This window comes from Phaethon aethereus, assembly GCF_964289735.1.
Source record: "Phaethon aethereus genome assembly, chromosome: 8".
Taxonomy (NCBI): Eukaryota; Metazoa; Chordata; class Aves; order Phaethontiformes; family Phaethontidae; genus Phaethon; species Phaethon aethereus.
In genome coordinates, this window is record NC_138584.1 from 3276842 (window position 1) to 3297899 (window position 21058).

The window sequence follows — 21058 nt, forward strand, 5'->3', positions numbered from 1 at the left end:
CCAACAGCCTGTCCTGAGAAAAGGGCTGCTTTTGTCTTCTGACATGTCTTCCCAGTACTACTTTCTGCAACCTGGTTTTGGCTTTCAGACAATAATGATTAACAGTTTCCTCTAACAATAGATAATTATTATTTATCCGCGATGGTTTTATTATATTTGCAGCTGTCTTTGTCAACAGCACCTTGTTATCCTGCTTACAGAAGTCAGCAGTCTTAAAGTGGCTACTTTCCCTTGGAGAAATCTTATAAGGTAGTTTTGGATAATTACTTTTCTCTCCCAATGAATTTCATACACTTAAATGATTCTGCTTGATAACAAACTGTGTTTCTGAGGCAACCAAGAAGGCTGTGGGAGAGAACACACACAGGATGAACCCTGTGGTTCCCTCTAAAGCAAAGGGTGCAGTCAAGTGCTATTATGCAGCATGTCAAAGCAAATGGTTCCTTGGCATGTCATATTTACAATTAGACAAGTGTTGGAACACAGGAGAAGTAGCAAACAACATGGCAAGGATTTTATCAGTCCCTCTGATGACACATCTGCAGTTTGTCAGCCCTGTGGTCGCATTAAGGGCCGTATGTTTGACTAACAGCTGCTGGAAGTTTATTACGATGGTATGCCCATTTACGCTGAGAATGGATCTCGTTGTCATGTCTTTGTCAGTGGCACATCAGGGTTACATTACAGTTCCCTCCGCAGGGGGATAATAAAGAAGTGAATGCGGAGGCAACCTCCTTCTCCCTCCTCACAAAACAGAGCTGGAGGCTGATGAAAAATAAGGTAGTGTAGTGACTGTGCACTGCACTTTTTGGGTATGAGAGGTCCGCATACTTTCACTGGCTGCATCGTGGGTACAGACTCTGGTGATGTAAGAAACCACCTCTCTCCTGATGTCAAGCTGCCACAAGCAAAGTCACAGAGGCAGTGGAGACAGACCTTTGTTCCTTTGTTGGGGAGAAGGTGCTTCTCCTCGTCCTGTTCACTCATGAGTTCACTTTCTCTATGGGATGGAAGAGCTCCATTATGTTGCCCTTTAGGATATAATATAAAACAGGTGGTTAGAGAAGGAGCTCTTTGGGAGAGTAAAGGAAAAAAAATCCTCAAAGATCATGATTTCATAGGAGAAAAAGTGGGGAAATACTTGTTTTGCCTCCAGTGGTATTTTTGTTTTGATAGTCTTACTTTATCATTGATCGCTGCAGTGCAGATATGTTACATCAGACTAAAATCTAACATGGCCAATTTCTTGTCTTAGAGAAGGATGGTTTTGTTATTAAGCAGTATAGAAATAGAATCATTTATATCTGTTCCTGACTTTGCTTGCATTTCTCATGGTATCTTTTAAGACGCTTAAGATACAAACTTTGCCAATAAAACACAGCATTTCCCTATCTTCAAAGGGAAATTATGGTCTTTAATTAGCTAGCATTTGTGAAATGCTTGGGGATCAGGTATCACCGATGTATAAAATGTTGTATTTAAAAAATATTCAGTTCTCATTTTGTTTTTATCCTAGCTGTAATTAGACAGGGAGGTTTCCCATTCAGTATGCGCACTGACATCTGTTCTTGGATATAAAGCTTCTGGGATTTGGCATATTTTCATCTGCTAGATGATGAGACAGAATAGCAATCCAGTTTACGGCTCATGAATTTTCCATAGTTTATCTCTCCAGATTCCTGGAGCTGACTTGCATATTACATGTGACTACGTTATGAAAGGCTTCTCCAATACATTTGATAAAAGATATGCCACACTGAGCACAGGCCAAATTCTTCTCAGAGTTAACGCCTTTAAAGTGCACAACAGTAAACAGTATTTCCTCATCATTGTCTGCTCACACGGCTCAAAGATGTGGAGCAAGCAAACCACAGCATCCACCTTTCTGCGAGCAAGTGCTCTCAAGCAGAGCTTGACCACCAAATATATTGATAATAGAGTCTGATTCACATTTGACCTCTAGAAGTGCGTGTTGATTTAGTATTATGTTCTCAGCTGAGATACCTGTAGACTTGTGAAATGCTGTTTTAGTGATGCTCTGAATGAACCCCGTCTCCTCCGAGTAATTAAGTAATTGCTCCGTTAGCTCAGTACAACTAGCATGTGCCCAGGTCTTGAAGTTGCCTTCAACCAGCTTTTTTGAAGGAAGAGGCTGTTACATATCATCTTCAATATTTCAAATCTGATCAAGTTTAGTGTTTGTTTAAAAAGTTTTAAGATTCAACCTGAAAATTTTTAACCATGCTGTGATCAACCAAGTGGCAAAGCATTAAAACGTCCTTAACGCACAACCTGCGTAAGCAAAACTTAACTATGGTAAAGCAATTTCACAGCAAGTGACAGATGTGTACAGGATCAATGAAAAGTATTTAAGTCTAAAACACATAACTTCAGTCACTGTGAATCTCCAGCATGTTGGCACAATCCGTATTCATTGCAACTCATCAACTCTGTATTAAACATATAAGGCGCAATGACATACGACATGCTGCCCATTCCTCGTCAGCTGAATTAGCACTATAAAAACAGCAAAACAGAAGAAAATGCCTTAGGAAGTCACATATGGTATAAAGCTCACTGAAATTATTGTTCGAGGCGAGGAAATTCAGATAGCTGTTCCATACTATCTTACACCGCTGTGCCTGGGATCTGCGAAGTGGTGCCCTTGCATGTTTTAGGAAGTTGATCACTGGACACTATTTACTGAAGTGACATGTATTTTAGTGCCTGCTTGTGTAGGTTTATTGTTCATCCTGGATACCAACCTACAGCAATAGCAACCTATATAGGCCACCACTAGAGCGGGAAGATACAACCCTGCAGGCTGAGCCATATGGATGAATCCCATGGTCTCTTCAGAATGCCTTGTAGAAGATGGTGTCCTATTTGAAGGATGTTTCAGGTGGTTCTTCCTTCTTGAAAAATGTTGGAAAATGTTTCTAACGGACTTCAATCCCATCATACCTACTACCTGTGCAATCAATGGTCTTTAAGGTAGCCTCTGTGGAAACATCAAGAGGTCTAAGTGTGACTCCAAGGGGATGCGGATTTTGAGTGACAGGTGGGCAAGAGCAATAGGACAAGGGGTAATGGTTTTAAACTGAAAGAGGGTAGATTCAGACTAGATCTAAGGAAGAAATGACAATGAGGGTGGTGAAACCCTGGCCCGGGTTGCCCAGAGAGGTGAGAGATGCCCCATCCCTGGAAACATCCCAGGTCAGGTTGGACGGGGCTCTGAGCAACCTGGTTGAGTTGAAGATGTCCCTGCTTACGGCAGGGGGGTTGGACTAGATGGCCTTTAAGGTCCCTTCCGACCCAAAGGTTGTATGATTCTAAGAGGCGACAGCAGTGCTGTGCGTTTGGTGGCCCAAAGAAAACGGATGGGGCCCCGCGTGCCTTGCAGACGGAGCTGTGCCCCATCGCCTCCATCTGCGGCGGCCTCCTGCCACCTCCCGCGCTCCTGTCCCGGCCAGGAGCAACGCCGGGCCCCCTCCTGGGCTGGCAGCGGCCAGAGGGTGGGAGCGGTCCAGAGGAGAGGAGGCGCAGGGTCCAGGCGAGCCCCTCCGCCCTGGGGCCCGACCTCCTCCTCCGGCGGCGGCGGCGGGCGGGAGGCGGTGCCTGCGGGAGGAAGCGGGCGCGGAGCGGGGGCCGGGCCGGGCCGGGCGGGGCGGTGGCAGCCCGAGCCCTTAGCCTTAGCCCTAGCCCTAAGCCTTAGCCTTAGCTCTAGCCGTTAGCCCTCGGCCGCCCGGCAGCGCGCCCCGGCAGCATGGGCGGCTCTGCCTCCAGCCCGCTGGACGAGAGCAAGTGTACCTATATCCGAGGTAGGGCTCCGCGGCGGCGCGGCCGGCCGCCTCCCGAGGCTCTTTCTGAGAGTACCGGCCGGGGAAAAACGGGTCTGCATCTGCGGTTGGGCTTTCTCGGTGGGAAGCGGAAAGCGGCGGGGTCCCGAGCGGGGCCGGGAGCCGCAGGCAGCGGGGAGGGCTCGGGCTCGGCGGGCTTTGGGCACACGGCTGAGCTGGTTTGCAGAGGGACAGTGTCCTGTGGGACTTCGAGCTGGCGGCTTCTTAAACGGCGATGTTTTTCAAAACAGTTTTTCAAAACTCCCGATGAGTGAGTTATAACGTGCCTAAGAGTAAACGGTAAAAAAACTTTTTCAAGAGTGTGGAGAGATGCGACCTGAAGCTGTCTGTGTGACAGAAGGGTCCCGCTTCCCCAGCGCCGGCAGCTGAAACTTTTAAGGGACTGGATTTCACCAAGGTAGATCCGATCAAGACCTTAATGGTCTGATTTTTTCGCGAAGCCCATTGAAGGTAGTGGAAAAACTGCTAGGTGGGTATTAAGGTAAACTATTCAAACTTGCGTAAGAGCGATTTTTTTATCCCATGAAAATGTTAGGAGAGAGAAAACAAAAAAAATTTACTTTAAACTTATGCATATTACTATTAAACTACGAAGGAGAAGAGCATAATTCTGTATTTTGGGGGAGTATTTTTGTTGTTTGAGTGGTCAAAAGATGCATCTTGCTCTCACCTGCCTACCTGTGCTCCTTATCGGTAAGGTAGCAGGTAAAGTATTTACAAAGCAAATTTTAAGGCTGGAGATTTACAAGTGAAAAAAAGTTTGCATGTGAAAAGGAAGCCCTATTCCAGTATATTATGTGTAATGCATCTGAAGCCTGCAAGAGTCCTTGCTAATGTGGACTGGGAGATCAGACCCGGTGCTGGTGATTCAGACCGTGGGGTGACTCCTGGGTGGTGCTCGCAGCCGAGCTTGTCCTTTTATTCTTGCTTTGGGATTTTTTTTTTTTCTTGTGGTGTAGAGGGAGTGCAAATGCTGAACTGCTCCTCTGTTAGGACTTTTTTGAAATCACAGTGGATCTTTCAAGAGATTCCCATAGTGGGAAAGATGTCCAAATATTAAATGGCTTTCACCCAAAAAGCAAAGGCAAAGCAGCAGGCCTCACATGCAGACATTTTTCTACAGTGTCCCCTCAGTATTGTCATTCTTTCCTGCCCCATTGAGGGTGGTTTCAGGTCCCATCAGAGCCACGAGGGTGCAATCCCCATTTCTCTTTTTTTATTTACACTCATCCCCATGCTGCAGCCAAAATTGCACTTCCACAGTTCAGCATTTCAAGTTTTCTGGTCCCTAACTTACTGAGGACAGTTGTGAGCGCCTGAAAAGGCTGGTGTCCAGTTACTGCAGAAAACAAGTAGGAGATTCAGGGAGCTTATCAGCTTCTTCACAGCTGTGCAAGAGGACATCGTGCCGGTCTTTGCCCTGGACATCATCTAGAAATAGAACAGGGAACTCATGTTGGAGGGTTGGGAAGTCCGTATCTGTTCCGAGGCGTGTGAAACTAGACTGGATGGATGTATCTGAGACTCCCCTGTCACTCGAAGGGAGGGTGCCTTTGCCGTGCTGAGAGCTGCGTGGCTCTTCAGGGACCCCTCTAGTTTGCCTATCACGTTGTTGCAGAGGCAAGCGGTAAAGGAAAATCATTGTGAAAAAAGAAATTAAACCAGGGTGCTTATCCCTCAGCTCAAGTCTTGCTGCAAGTGAGGATCCCTCACTCTAAACTTGCTTTGAAAAATAAGCAATGAGGCACTTTGTATGGAGGCTGCCTGTAAATTAGTACTTCTGAGAAGGAAAAGGAATTGGGAAGAGCATCTTGAATCGAAATAGAGTGCAGTCCAGCCAGCCTGCCAAACCTACTACTCGTCTTGAGGCCCGAGTCTGCAAGTTTCGGACCTTGCTTATCCGTCTTCTACGTCTTGGTTTGACGTATTCCCAGAGCAAGTGCTGTGGTGAGCTCTCCTCGTTCGAAGAGGAAGTGGGTTGAATCGCTGACTCTGTAGATTGAAAAAGCAGCACGTTTTTTAGCTGGCATTGTAAAGGTTAGGTGAGTTTTACTGCGGGGCTGGGAGTTTTGGAGCTTTTTTCCTCCGAAGATGATGCAAGGGGGTCTTAAATAAAAAGGGAAGGGAGTTATCTGCTTTTTGTCGGTAGAACTGCCAATCCATAGTGCTTGAATGGGATGGCACTGGTGAGGGAGGTCGTGAGACAGCAGGCTTGAGGATGCTGCCACGTGCATCTTACTCGGAGACTGCAGCCAGCGACATTCTCCAAACTTTGCACATTTTCGGATGCTCACTCATACTGGCCCAAATATCAGTAGCCTCGAGACAGGAAGTTCTGAGTGTTGCTTCAAGTGAGAGTTTGGTTTAGATCATCTCTAGTGCTCCCTCCCAACCAGTGTTTCAGTAAACAGATTTATATTTCCAATTTCTGTGTCCTGGTTTCGGCACTAGATTTTTGCATCTCCCTTAGCGTAGTTTGGTAGTGACTCATGCCCCCCTCGCCTTTGCAGTAGAAGCTTGCTGTGATTAAACGCTGGCATCCTTCGAGTTAGTTCTGCCTTGCTAACTTCAACCTGCAGCAGAGAACGTTATTTGGGTGGGATGTCAGCTCTGCAGCATGCCGGGCTGCTCCCTGCGAGGGGAGGTTAGCCAAAATTGCGTGGGATAGAGTTAAACATGACTGCTTGAATGCGTAGCAGGATTGCTGCATGGTTGTTGTAATGATGGCGTAATTTAATTTCTTGTTGCCCTGATGAGAATTTAATTTATCTGAAGCTGTGTCCCTGTGTTGCAAAGCCTTGTAGTTTATTTAGACAACATTTGAGCTACAACACAATCTAACAAATGGAAACGAGGGACTGAGGGCTAAAGGAGTAGATGCAGTTTTCAGAAATAAACTGTTATGGTTTCTTCATCAACATATGTACAAATCTGTAAGTTTCCTAATTTCCAGAAGTCTGTTTGCTCGCATTGTTTGAGGGATGAGAGGAGAACAAAACAAGGACCAAAAAATATGTGATATGTAAAATTATGTAAAAATATGCAAAAACATATGTGTAGGTGTCTATATAAACCAGCGAGAACATGGCCCTCGGCACCGGCACCCCTAGGTAGAGTCTGGGAGACGCTGTGCTCTGTGTGGTTCTCCGTGGGTGAACAAGTGCGAGCCTTGTCAGACCAGTCGGAGAAACAAATCCTGGAGAAAACCATGAGAACATCCTGTGCAGAGTCTCGGTTGCTGAATGCAAAGGCTGTGATTTCCACTTAAACCTACTTCAACTTCTGTGCTCTTAAGGAAGAAGTGATAGTATTGCAAATAATGCCTTAGAAGAGAATATAGAATGCCAATGTGTAATTTTTCAAGTGGTCTTCACGGTACTATACACGTGAGGCTGTGTTTGAAATTGCGAGGGCGGGGATCATCCTTGTGAAGTTTGAATCAGGGACAGGTACAGTTCACAAGCTGCCTAAAGACTTATTTGGGCATGGCAATGTTTTGCAAAACAATTTTTATACTCAGAAAATCTCTGCGTTAAGAAACTGTGTGTATCTATATAGCATGAAGTTACGTTTTGCAAGCCATCACAAAATCTTTTGTCTTTTTCAAGTAGAAATTAATGAAAATTGGTCATTATTGTGGGATGAAATTATGAATAAAATGTCAAGACTCGATATTCCTTACTCCTACCTGAAGGAAATTAATGTCATAGTAAAATAATGGAAAAATGAGTCAGCAGGGACTCCTGTTAGCGCTGGGGACAGCTTGTGTCCACAGGGAGAAGGTGGGTGGAGGATGTTTAGGGCAGAGTAGGAGGCCATGTAGTGCCAGCAAGGAGGAGTGGGGCAGAAAGCCAGACCGCATGCACTGCAGCATTACTAGTCTTGAAACCTTAGCAGTTTCAAAGGTGTCTTCTGTTCTGTGTAGCACGAGCCTGTTTTTCTAACCATACCAATGGAAATTTTTTTTCCATTTACTTAAAATTCTCAAGATATTTTAAATACACACATACTATAAGCAGTAAAATGATTTAAAGACCCCTGAAATTAAAAGAAAATTTTCCAGTAATTCTTCTAGGTTTTGGACTGAGCCCTTAAAAAAGAAGACTTGTGGAGGAGATAATCCTTCTTTGTAGGGTTTTGGTGGGACTGCATGGGAATTGCTGAGGTTGCGAGTGAAATAGATGGAGTTTAAAAAATGGCAGTAGTAATTAAGAGACTGGGAGTTGGTCATGTGAAAGGAGTTTATTAAAAAAATTCATCCTTTCAGTTTGATGAGGCATGGGCTAAACTTGTGATGGGAGGTGTTCATTGCATGATTTGTGTAATGGTATTTAATGAGTGTTACACCCAAGCGGGAGTGGTATAGGGCGGTAGTGAGGATTTATGGACTCGGGGTGCAATCATGAAATTGGGGAAAAAGATGAAAGTGCCTGTTAAAACAACATAGTAGTATGTCCTGAGAGACTGTGCCAGAGGTTTCAAGATTGCTGATAGAAAGTTTTTGCTTTGGGTCTGTAATATTAGACAAGAAATAATGAAGGAAGCAGATCTCACAGTGGGGAGAAGAGAGAAATGTCCCTGAGAGTCCTTAGTGATTTTCCATTTCTGCAATCACAGCAGCAGCAGTAGGGGACCAAGCTCTGCTCTGTCACATGTGCTCTGTTGGGAACGATTTATTTTTTTAATTGGGAGAGGTAGAGAGATTTCCAGCACCCAACGCTGGTAGTTTCAACAGGTACATCTTCAAAAGAGTTTAGCATACAAAAAATTAAACTCCTAGGAGGGTTGTTTTTTTTTAATTAAAAGTGCTCAGTGTGCTTGACCATATCCAATCTACCCATTTCTATAAACGTAACGCTGGCCAGAGGATGAGGATTTGTAGTCATTTGCTTTTGATTTGTTTGTTTTAAATGCAGTTTTTCTTTTTTCCTTCCTTCCTTCCCTTCTTTTTCACCTCATTGCTCGCCCAGGCAGATGCGACAGCCCGGCTGAGGGACGCAGCAATGGTGCTGTGACCCTGCGACACTCAGGGATGCACCCTGTGGGTTTCCTCATTGTTCAGGAATTTTTTCTGAGCAGATCTTCCAGTTGTTCTTCTTTTCATTTGACAGTGAAAGCTATTACTTAATGTCTGTAAGAAATTTCTTTCTAGTCATTTGTTTGCCTATGAATTCCAGTATGGTACTAATTAAGACGGGGGTTTTTTTTGCACAAGGATAAAACACTTTAGATGTGTTCATGCAAGATGCAGCATACTTAGAAAAAGCAGATACACTCCTCCTATTCTGTCAAGTTTTAGAGACTGAAGAGGAGTCTGGTTTACCCTTTACTTAAAAGCCAAGATAAGGAAATCTATCGCAAGCTTTACAGGAAACCATGTGAACAAATACCGTCAGTTGTACGGCGATAAGTCAGAGGGAGATAACCCAAGTGCCTGATACAGCTCTGGAGTGAAATTCCTGCCAGCAGCCAGCCAGTGTGCACATAGCTGTGAGCAGGGATGCTGGAGGATGGAAGAATAATTTGGAATTAATTCTGGAAAAGTTGGCCTTTTTTGGAGAGGCACTCAGACTGGATATTGGATTTTCTGTTTTAAACTGTCGCGTAGTCCTTCTGGTTTTAATTTGGTGTACGACTGCAAGTATAACAGAGTTTTGTAAAAAAGTCTGGCTGTACTTATTGCCTTTTCTCTCAGCCTGCTACAAGCTATGCCTTGCCATGGTTTGGAAATCCTCTCTCTTTCATTTTCTACAGGTGACTGTAGCTGTAGCATCATATAGAGCAGGAGTGTGGTGTCTCCTTGGACTTGCCAGTATCCACTTCGTAGCTCTTAGAGGGTGCTTTTCATTTTCACATTCTGTGGTTTACGATAAAAGCTGATATGATTTTTCTGTGATTCCCAAAGTCTAAGGAAGAGGCAGAATAATGTTTTCTTTTACAAACACATATTGAATCCAGAATTCATGATTGTGGGTTAGCTCTTAGGAAGTACTACCTAGACCCATCCAAAGAGTCATAAATACCCATGGAATGAAAAAATGAAGTGAACTGGGTAGGAAATTCAAATTTCGATATGGATATGAGTTTCTTTCCTTCATTATATTCGCCTTGCTAAGTGTCCAAGTTCTTTGAAGATCCTAAGAAATGAAATTTTGAAGAAAAATCCCTTTGGCTTTACTTGCTTTCTGAGAAGTGTTAGTCCTCAGAGAGGTTGTTGCTGTTGGAGCCCGTAGCAGATTTTCACCCCATAGTTTTAATAAATAGTGCCTGTCTGTGTTGGAAAGGACAAGCAGCTTCTTTGTGTTTCTTATATTCTTTAATTCAGGGGGGCAGGTGCTTTATCTTAGCTTTAGACCAAAAGCAAGCAAAAGGCATCCAAGGACATGATTGATGGGAAAGATATTTGCCACCCAACTTGAAGGGAATTTACTGTACTTGGTAACTTCTAGATTTCAACTTTGGGAGATTAAGGCAGGAGTTACCTCCTCTATTCAGTTTCCATTGCTCATATAGTCCCATTTATTAACTTCTTTCAAAAGTACCGCTAGCAATTTTGGAAGTCTTAAGTCATGTTGCCCCACCACAGGCATGGTCAAGAATTTCCCTAATCAAAGCAGGAGGTAAGATTTTGTACTTCAGTTTGTCAATAAAAGGATTGTCCATGATTGCATCCCATTTACCTTCTGTTAATGGCTTGAGGGTTTTCATAAACCCAGAAATTTCAGTTACTCGTCTTGTGGCACGGCTCCTTCTTCTGCCAACGTGGCTGGGAAGCCAGGTTAGGCTCCTTGTCTGTTCAGCGGGATCATCTCAAGCTCTCTTACACCAAAGGAAACCGTATTGCTTGCACAAGAACTAACCTTAAAGATGGTGTGCTACATAACGCTTGCTACAGAGCCTGGGTTTGAAAACTGAGAGGTGGTTTCTTTCTGTGAAAGAAGGTCGTCTTCAAGTAGTATGAGTGAAGGGAAAGTGCCGGGTGGCAGGGGAAGGCATGTGGCATGTTTCCTGCTTTTCTGCTGTCTGCATAGAAGTTCTTCTTCTGTGAAGAATACAATGTTGAATTAAACACGGGTGTTAATGGAAAGAGCTTCTTCTCAACAAAAAAAGTGAGAAATATGCTCACATTTGCCAAAAAAACTGTAACTGAGAGGCACGCTTTAAGTGTGGAGTCTGCTGCTCTTTCGTACTTGATACTGAAATCTTGAAGATTGGAGGTTCTTTAATTAGTGCAGCTTGGCCACAAATTATAAGACAGTCTTTGCATCTGATAGAAATTTTATTGATATTAAGGGAAGAAAAAGCAAGCTCTGAGATGATTAAAGCAGCTTTGTTGTTGATGCCTTTGGGCAGTAGCAGCTGAAAAGCCAGTGTCTAGATCGGGAAGGATGATATTCATAAGCAATGTGGTCATGGCTGCTTTTAAAGTACAGCAGCATTTCTTTCTACAGCTTTTTTCTTTGCATATAATAAACATGCTGTTCTCTTTGCACTTAAAGAACAATTAAAAGTGGCTTCAAGTTTTTGAGCATGCATGCAAGAATTTTAGTTGCTTTTGCAGTTGAAGGATAGTGATGAAACGAGGGCAGCTCTCACATAAAAGCAAGATTAAAGCTTGTGGAAATGGCTCAAACTTGTGTGAAGAAAGGGTTTGCCTGCTTGCGTTTTCTCAAAACTTTATCCTGTATTTTTTTTATTAGTCTTACATATTAAAAAAATGTTTGGTGCTGATTCTATACTAACACTTAACTTTATATGCATAACCTAAGATTTTTGTGAATTAATTTCTCCAGATATTTAATTAAGTGTTAATTTTTGACATCATAAGCCTTTAATCTTCATGCTTCTGTGATATTAGTTAATACCTCAGACATGAATAGTTGCACTTACACTTTGGATAGTATTAAAGCTTTAGGCTTATATATGAGGCCATCGTAGTGCTACCAAAGTTATTATTTAGTTATTGTATCTTTTTTTTTTTTTAAACTAGGCAATTGTCTTAGCTAGCGTATCAGGAAGCGGAAGACAAAAGCAGGGCTGACTCTTGGGTTCTTCTGATTAGATGATTAAAAAGTTAAAAGCAATATAGTTTTCAAAAATATGTAGATTATTTTTGTGTGGTTGAAATTCTTCTAGAAAATAAGTGAAATAAGGCATAGAGTCGTTTGTTTTTGGACTGGAAAATTTATTTAGAAAATCGTTACTAAAAATAACTTTTTGATGTTTTGATTCTGAGCCTGTTCTTCTGCCGTGCCCTAAGCAGCATGGTTCCTAAGGAGTGTGCAGATGCTATGGAGGCTTTTGTTGAGGATGACACGCTCAGTGTTTTCCTGCGGTCCCTGATGGGTGCCAGACCCCCCAAGTGTCTCTCGGGCAGTTTTCTGCCAAACGTGTGGCAGATGTGAATTGGAGGAGGTGCCACGTCAGCCGTCAGAGCGTGACCGTGGTAGTCGGTAGATGTTTGCCGCTGGCTGTTGCAGGTGCGTGGTCATGCTCCGGGATCTCAGAGGGTGCTGTGCCAACCCTTTAGGTCGGAGCAGCGTGCCCTCCTTCAGGACTGCCTCAAACCACGCCTCGCACTACGTGTTTGACGGGCTGGCGTAGCCGCAGTGATGGGCCGCAGCAATGCAGTCACTCCAGGGTGGAAAATAGCAGCAGAGGTTTCTGGCTTGCTACTTACTTTACATATATTCCCAGGAGCGATCTGTGATCCTTCCTTCAGAATAAATTCTGCTTTTGAGATTCATGCAAAGTGAGCATGTCAGCTGATCGTCAGGTTGTTTTTTCTACATGTCATTGCTTAAACAGTGAACGTGGTGCATCCTCCCCATTACGGTTTCTGTCCAGGCAGCATGCCAAGAAAGCCACCCACATCAGTGCCTGGCCCATTTTTGGACTCTCCACTGACAACACCAGCAGCGATGATGCCTTTTCAAATGATAGTGGACTTGTAAGGAGATCATTGGTAACGGTGTAAGACAATCAGTTCATAGCTCCCCAAAAATGCTGCTGTTTTTTCCAGGTTCATTCTGTATTGTGCTTCTAAGGTCAATGCATGTTTTGACCACGGCTCATTGCAGCAGGCAACTTGCAGAAAAGGTGATTTACACCTGAATTGTGCATCAATTGACGTGTGGAACTATGGTCCTCACACAGAGTGTTCGTGATGTTCGTGATACAAACAGCGTAAGGCAATCCTTGTTTCTGATTGTTTACTGTTTAAGCAGGGAAAACACACAAAGCTAAAGCAAAGGTCCAGAGAAACAAAGGCATGGGACCAGGGAGTGCCAGGACTAGGAGAAGCAGCCCGTGCCAATCTCTGGTGCAGGGTCAGGCCTCTGCAACAGTTCCAGCTGCGCTGTGCTGATGTGTCCCTGCCAGGCAGAGTTAACGACCATGATACGTGCTATGGACCAGCTGGACCTTTAAGCACTCCTGATCACTAAATACTTTCACAGCCAACCTTAGGAAAAAATGTCTACAGCTTCTTTATATTATAAAAACATCTGGGATTTCCCACGAAGGTTTATGTTCCCCAGGTCAAGGTGGCTGCACGTTTCGCAGAGCTCAAAAGCCAGCTCTGTCCATGCATACCATTTCTAAAGATCCCCTGCTCGTTGCCTGGGGTGGCTCATTCGCTACAGTAATGGCTTCCTGGATTTACTACTGGTTTTTAGTTCTGTGTGCTTGGGATCACAGCTAAAAAAAAATTGTCCTCATGTGCCGTATCTGGAAACTTGCTGCTTGCCAAGAAGCTTTTCCTTACTCTTTTCAGAGATGTACGGGCAGTGTTGCTTCAAATTTACAAAAGATGCCACCACCATCCCGCCACTCGTCATCCAGCTCACTCTTCCCTGTCTGTTTAGCTATCACTCCCACACAGCCCCTCTCATCTTACCTTAGGAAGTAATTTTTAAAACTTTACATGATATTTTCCTTCCTCTGCATGAAACCACAGTTGCTATTTGTGCTGTGGTTCTCTGCAGAGTTTTGTCACAGTGTTGATAACTGAAGACTTGATTCTTGAAGCAGCGTTGGGGATATTAAATATCCTAGATGAATGTTCTCTAAAGACCAACCTGCTTTTATTGAAGGTGATACAGAGGATCCTTGCATGTTTTCACTTGATATTCCACATATTATAGTGGTCATACTGGAGGAAAGGGAAGCTTTCAAAATCCGCGTGCAAAGATTTAATGGCAAGGTTTGTGCACAGTGGGGAAAAAAAGGCTTTTTTGCTCTTAGGGGTATTCTGTAAAGTAGTATCATTGTCTGTAATTTAGTCTGCCAGACACTTTCCACTGTTTTCATTTGCAAATCAGGCTTTGCCAGTTTTCAGTTGTTCAGACTGAAGTTTCCATGCTGTGTCTGCCTTAAATTGCATTTTTGAGAAAACTGCAGCTAAAATGGATGAACTTTTTTCTTTTTTTTTTTTGAGAATTAAGCTAAAGAAAACTTGTTTTTCCTCTCTTCAGATGTTCTGTTGAGCAACTTGGGCATATCCTGCAAGAGGAGGGAAGGGGTTGGGCTGTAGAGCTGGACTAAGGGAAACCAGAGATGAGTGGGAAGGGTTTTTAACCACTGCCAGTGTTTACCTGCTGAACTAAACCCCATTGTTTCCATGTTTGCCCAGTGTACAGTCTGGCAAATAGCTGTGAAACCCACAGCTACCAGCAGCTGTTCACCCCTGTAGACAAAGCTGATGCCACAAAACAAACATGACACTTTCTGCTGTATAACTTACTGTATTAACTGAAAAGGTGCATGGATCTGAAGCCCTGAACTCACCGCTGATGCTCAAGGGAGACCGGGATGCAAAAGCAGCTTTTTGGTATATTTTTCTATCGTCTTCATTCATTAGGAAGCCCCAGATTTGTTGTCTGGGTTTTTTGTTTCCCTTCTGAGATTTCCTGTACACCTGCCAAGCTACAAAGTACAGTGCAGACATCAATCACTGATCTTGCCACTGAGGTACTGTGATGGGTGGTGGTATTTTATTTCATATATGAGGAGTTATGGCTATTGATTTGGGGCTTGACAAACCTAGTGCTTAATTTTTCAAGGAATTTGCCATTTTAATGCTCTCCACAGATTTGCAGCTGTTTTCTCGCTGTGTTCAGTTGTGGCTGCGGGCACTCAGCACTTCTGCAAATCAGAAAAAGAAAGAGGCAGGAGCCACCTGGGAGCTTCTGCCATGTGTGACATACGTTTTTTCCAGCTTTATGTTTTTTAGCAGACATAGAGACAGGAGCTGGTTCTTCAGGGTGACATCTACCTGCCTTAAATATAAATCAAGTCTCTGCTATTTCCAGCTCACCACACCACAAACTTTCAGAGCTCCACCATAAATGGGGCAGGTACCATACTGAGTTGATTAGAAGGCAGCATTTTTAGATGTGTTTGTAAAGAAAAGTAGCTTTAACCACTGCTGCTTGTGCACTGCTGGTCTTTGCTCTCAGCCCAGGAAGCAGCCGCAAAGTTACTGACACGAGGAATGTTTGAGGTTAGCGACGGCTCGTGAGCGTGGCCGGAGGGAGGTATCTAGATGTCAGGGTTGCATTTGATGTGTCTGCAAGAAGCAGCCCCGAAATCATCTAGACTGTCAGCTGATCTAAGTTCATGGTGGTTTTTGTGGTGCTTTTGGAGGATCGTAGACTCATAGAATAGTTTGAATTGGGAGGGACCTTTAAAGATCATCTAGTTCCAAACGCCCTGCCGTGGGCAGGAACATCTTTCACTAGATCAAAGCCCCATTCAGCCTGAGCTTGAACACGTCCAGGGATGGCGCATTCACAGCTTCTCTGGGCAACCTGTTCCAATGTCCTCCCACCCTTTAGAATTGTTTCAAGTGCACATAGAAAAGGGTAGTGTCTGAATTGGGGACCCAGAGGAGATGAGAGTTCTTGATTTTCATGTGCTTTTAAAATGTAATCATGGTGGTTTAGTTATTTGCCTGGTATTTTTACCAAGTTTGATAATTTGCAATGGGCTTTCCAGCTATGGCCAGGAAACAGGGAGTCAGCTGGAGTTTCCTTTACCTGTCTTGTGGCCCACAGTGAAGACCCTTGTTTGCAGAAGGCAATTGTGCCAAGAGCTCAGGTCTGTGATGCTGCCGTAAGACTGAGACTATGCCATTTCCTACAAAGTGATGTTGAAAAAATTATTCCAAAACTAAACATAGCTGAAAAAACAAAAGGAAAGTAGGAAATACCAGCAAGTGTAGTGGAGGCATGTCCACCTGCCGGTGCAGGTTGGAATTAGAAGATGAGTTGTGTGTGGAGGAAGGGATGGTGTGCTGAAATGAAGCTGTAAACCCTTGGAAAAACCTATATGCAAAAGTAACACAGCTGCTGGGTTGTTCATGGGGAGTTATGTACAAACCCAACCGGTCTCTGGCATTTCATGGATCAGACCATTGACACGTTGCTGGTATTACAATGTACCAGAGTGGTAAGTGGGTGCACACCTACGTGGTGTAGCTTCCTATACCTTGTATGAGAGTCTTGCTAGACCCAAAGATAGTGCCAGCGTCTTTTGGTTTAAAAAAAGAACAACAGTCAGAAATCCTGTGAAGCAAACCTGTATGTGCTGCACAGGAGGGTTTAATCCAGGGAAATCAACCCAATTAATCCAAGTGCGCACTCTGTAAAGGAGGGACATATATCCATTTGAATATGAAGCCTAATAAATCATGTTTACCTCAAAAATCTGAAATATTCTATCCAAAGTAGGATGGCAAGCTATGTTAGCCTCCTTGTGCATTTATTCAGCTTGTGGTATAAATCAAACATTACGATTTGGAGAGAGGTCTTGAGCAGACTGGTGAGAGGCCGCAGGACAGGCATTGCTCCCAGTTTCCATGAGTCTTATTTAAGTCTGACCTATATGTGAAAGGTGTTTGAAGCCCATGCCAAAGTCTTGGTTCAGCCATCACAATGCATTTAATAGAAGAAATTGATCTTCACAACCTTTTTTGAACTATAGAAGTAAATTGTGCGCTAAGTAGAAAATGATGTTAATAGTATCTTCCATCAGCCTGTCGATCAACAACAGACTGAAGAAATGGGGAAGGATGTTGGTGTCGATGTGGACTGATGTAGGATTTGAGTACCTCACTCTTTGGATGTCAAAATCAAGGCAAATTGAAAACTTGAATCCTCATTTAACCTTACTTCTAGAGGCATGATACTTCACTAGTCTGCTACATTGGCCACACTGAATTTTTGGGGGCCAGTGTTAGGGTTGGTCTCCTGTTTCTCTCATTCCTTTTCAGATAAATACTTTAATTATGTGGCAGATGCTTTCCTTGGGGAATGGCTGCAGCGTGCTTGCTTTGTTTCATGGTACATAATTGCTGTTCCGCTGGAGGGACCTTGGGTATTTCATTAGCACAGCAGTTCCTTTGCCCGTTCAATTGTCCTTATTATGGGGTTTCCTCAGAAGCTGCAGAAGAAAGGCCTCCACGTTGTTGTATGTAGTTCACTGTTCTCTACCAGAGCTTCAATCCCTTCCTCCTGCTTTGGAGTTTCAATGGCTTTTTTGCTGAGAGCAGAAGGGCCCAGCAGCAGGCTGCGTTCAAATGATGTCCCACCAAACCCAAGGGAAGCAGCGGGGAGGAAGAGTGCCCGGAACAAAATTGAAGCAGTATTTGCTGTGAAACACACCCGAGTTCTGCGACAAAAGAGGCTTCTGTAGAAAACTTTGGAGATTGGGCATTTGGGGCCTGATGTGTTCATTATAATCCCTTGGGACCTGTGGCCAAGTAGTGGTAAACTGAAGCAGCCCAGTGAGAAGCAGAGCTGGGATTTCTTGGAGGAAGAAGTTGTGTTTGAAGTGAATGAAGAAGGAAGGTCCCCGTCTGAATTTACCATCCACTTCCCTTACGCGTGGAAAAACATGAAGCTGCTCAGCACATCTTGTACCAGAATGGGGATGCCTAAAGCTGATACCACACCGAGATACAAGGGAGTTACCAACATAAACAAACATACAAAAACAATGTGTTGGTAAGAGTATAAAATACTACGTGGTAATTTTGAGCAAGAACTTGTGGTTTGTTAGTTATTAATCTTGCTACATGGTTTTTCCTTAGCGTGCCTTAAATATTTAGGCAGCAGGAAGTGTGGTCAACTGAAAAGTTGCTGTGCTCTTTCCGTAACGCTTGGCACTGGCAGGTGTTAGTTTCGTGCATATAAACCGAAATCAGACTTGCCTCGGAGGGTGCTCTGACGGCCGGGTCTCCCGGGGTGCTGGGGCTGAACGGCGTAGGTGAACACTGGCTGGGTTTTTATTGTTACTGTCTGCAAAAGAGCAATTTAAAAAATAAAATCCAGGGCCCCTGATAGCTGAGGTGTCTGGAGCTCTGCTGTTGGAAGGGACACATGATTTTCTGAGAGACTGAACCAAAAAATTAAATTAATTTAAAGCTGAATATGAAGATGCTATACAAAATGTCAGGTTGAGTTTCTGTGATCGTTACATACACTAACGTAGGCTGAATCGATGCCAGAGATGTGAGTGTGCACAGCCTCAGGAGGATGTGAAAGCTGTATTTCAGATGGGGCCCATCTCTCTATTCATAGCTATAACTTCTTTTGGATGATGGGAATGGAGACATCTGTAAAAAGTAATAAGTCCCCTTTCCTTCCAGAATAAGGCTATGAGTTTTCCAGCTGTTGGCTAAGACAGGTTTTCCTGTTGAAATAGCTTTTGTCTGATGTAAGTCTAAAACAATATGGTTATGGTAACTGAAAATATTTCTTTGTCAGTTCTGTCCCCTGTTAGTTCTAGTTGTAAATCCAAGCGTTTCTATTCATTGTTGCTTCTCGTAGCATCTGTTTGATTTTTTTAAAACCTTATGGAGTCTTCCAGTGAAGTGTACGCTGCTGATAAAATGCAGTATTGCTTATATTCTCTATTTTCTTTACTATATTGTGTGTCTAATTTTCTTTTATCTTCATAGTGGATTCTCAGGATTACAGAACACACTCTTGCTTTCCTTCAGAAGTCCTGTCATCTTGAATAATGCAAAAACATGCCCATAACATTGATTCATGTGGTTCTTGGTGCAACCACAATAATATGGACTGTGCTATATATTTGTCAGCTGACGCCATTCTATATTCATAAAACATGCCTTGGGATCTTTTTTTAGATCTGTAGAGTTTAAAGATTAGCTTATTAGGCATCTCTCTGATATGTAATTATTCCAGACTGAATAATATGTTAACCAGAAGATACGCAATTTATATACAGTAGACAAGCAGAGTGTATGTTTAAAAATTAGTTTTCCAAAGCAGTTTTGCAAAAAAGGTAGTTCTAATGCATTTAAAATACTTATATTTTTATTTAAATACCTTTAAAAAAAAGTGTGCTTGCTATAGTGAAGCAGTTTTACTTTTGTATCTTATGTGTTTCTTTACTATAATTCCATGTGTTCTTTCAATTTCAGGATACAATATTTTACCAATTAGAGGAACCCTACGAAATTAAGAGTTTAAATAGTATGTTAGGCTATCTGCTCAATCTTGAAGCCAGGGCTGCGTTATCTCCTCTGACTTTGTTTTCATTGCTCTGTACTAGTTGGTCTTGAATGAGATAAGAACTGATGCTTTCATTTTTTTCTTGCAGAAGGTTCTTCTGAAGCACACTAAGCGGGTATTTTTAATGCAAAAGCAAATTACAAGCAAAACTTGTAATTTTTAGAACTTGAGTTGACGTTTAGACTGTTAGGTTGGCTTCAGAGGTGCTCAGCACCCACCTGGTGCTGATGGTTGGTATCCAGCAGTTCTGGAAACACAAGAAGTTGCCTCATACTGGTGGCAACAAAAGTAATTTTCCAAAAATGCCTTTGAATCTTCAACCATATATATTATCCTCTTAGTGACAGAGGTACTTCTAAAAGTGAAATAATTACAATACAAGGACCTGACCTCATTACTGATTCAAAAGAGGTTGTAAGAAGACTATCATCTCCTAGACTGTAGGTTTTTGTGGCCGTTAGCTAAGCACATGTTCTCAGAGGGACATGCCTGCGAGTGAAAGTGGAAACCAGTATGTTAAATCTGACTCCTGTGTTTTGTTGACCTGAGACATGCGAAGAAAAAGTCGTGACTCAATTTAAAGCCAAACTTTTGGAGCCAGAAGGTTCAACCTGACTGGCTCATTTTCAAAGGTTTGCTGCATCTTTGCTAGTCAAGCTCAGTATAAAGCGGAGACCGTAAGATGCACTTTTTCAACACTGTCTCTCCTAGTGGCTGTGGTTTTGCATTGGAAATTATAATGAATCCATGAATCATATTGGTGGTTTTTGTGAATACTGTGAATACAGTTTTCCAAAATTCCTGGCCTGTTCTTATTCAATCATCCTTTTCACTGATCTGCTTTTTGGTTAGCCAGGAGCCTGCCTGTTTGTATGAAGCTGCTGGTTTTATGCAAAACCTATGGTGAAACTGTTGGTGAGCTAATTGCTCCGTGAGGCTTGAAAGGGTAAATAGCGAAGAAGTAATGTCCCAGGGTACAAAGAAGTTTTGCTCCTGCATGAGTAGCATGCAGCCTGAGTAGCATCTCATTAGAAGATGCACTGTGTAGCAGAGGTCTTTAGGAGTAATGGTAAGGGATAAAAAAAGTTTCCAAAAGTGTGTTGTGTATTCAAGAGCTTTTGGGGGTGTTTTGAAGTCATGCTGGATACTGTTAGGTGGGAGAATCTTTCGTAGAAATTCTGTGCTCATCCTGCACTTCATCAGGCTGGTGAATCCCATCGTTCCAAACGAAGATAGAAAATGTATTTATGCAGCTTTCCCTGCATTTGTTTCTTAGAAAGACACAGGGTGACTTTAAGCCATCATCGAAGAATGCAAACATGGTTTGAAATGTACTTGTCAGTAAATGCAGGCAGCCTTTGGTGGAATTCGGATTTGGATGTGATTCAAAATGAGCATTACTCTGTTAGAGGCAGTTTGTGGATATTGGACACTTACATGGGCTCATGGCAAATTTTTGCAGAGCAGACCCACAGAGGCTGAAGCAAATACTAGATCATCTCATAAGGTTTCCTTTATCTTCTTCAATCATTTAACTGAGGAGTTTGGGGAAAGACACAAAGAAAAATATATTGCCTAACCTTGACATTTCAAAGCAACCCCACAAAATCATAGTTGTTCTTTCTTATGAAGACCTGCACTAACATAAACATTTTG

At 43.0% G+C, this 21058-nt stretch overlaps 1 protein-coding gene across 1 annotated transcript in view; it reads left to right on the forward strand.

The window, feature by feature from the left end:
* Positions 1-3639: 3639 nt before the first annotated feature.
* Positions 3640-21058, forward strand: part of NIBAN1 (niban apoptosis regulator 1) — a gene marked incomplete at its 3' end in the record, with an annotated part of 66044 nt that continues 48625 nt past the window's right edge. The window contains exon 1 of the mRNA XM_082002913.1: positions 3640-3821. Within this exon, the coding sequence (XP_081859039.1) occupies positions 3767-3821 (55 nt within the window). The 5' untranslated portion in view covers positions 3640-3766. The remainder of the gene's footprint in view (positions 3822-21058) is intronic.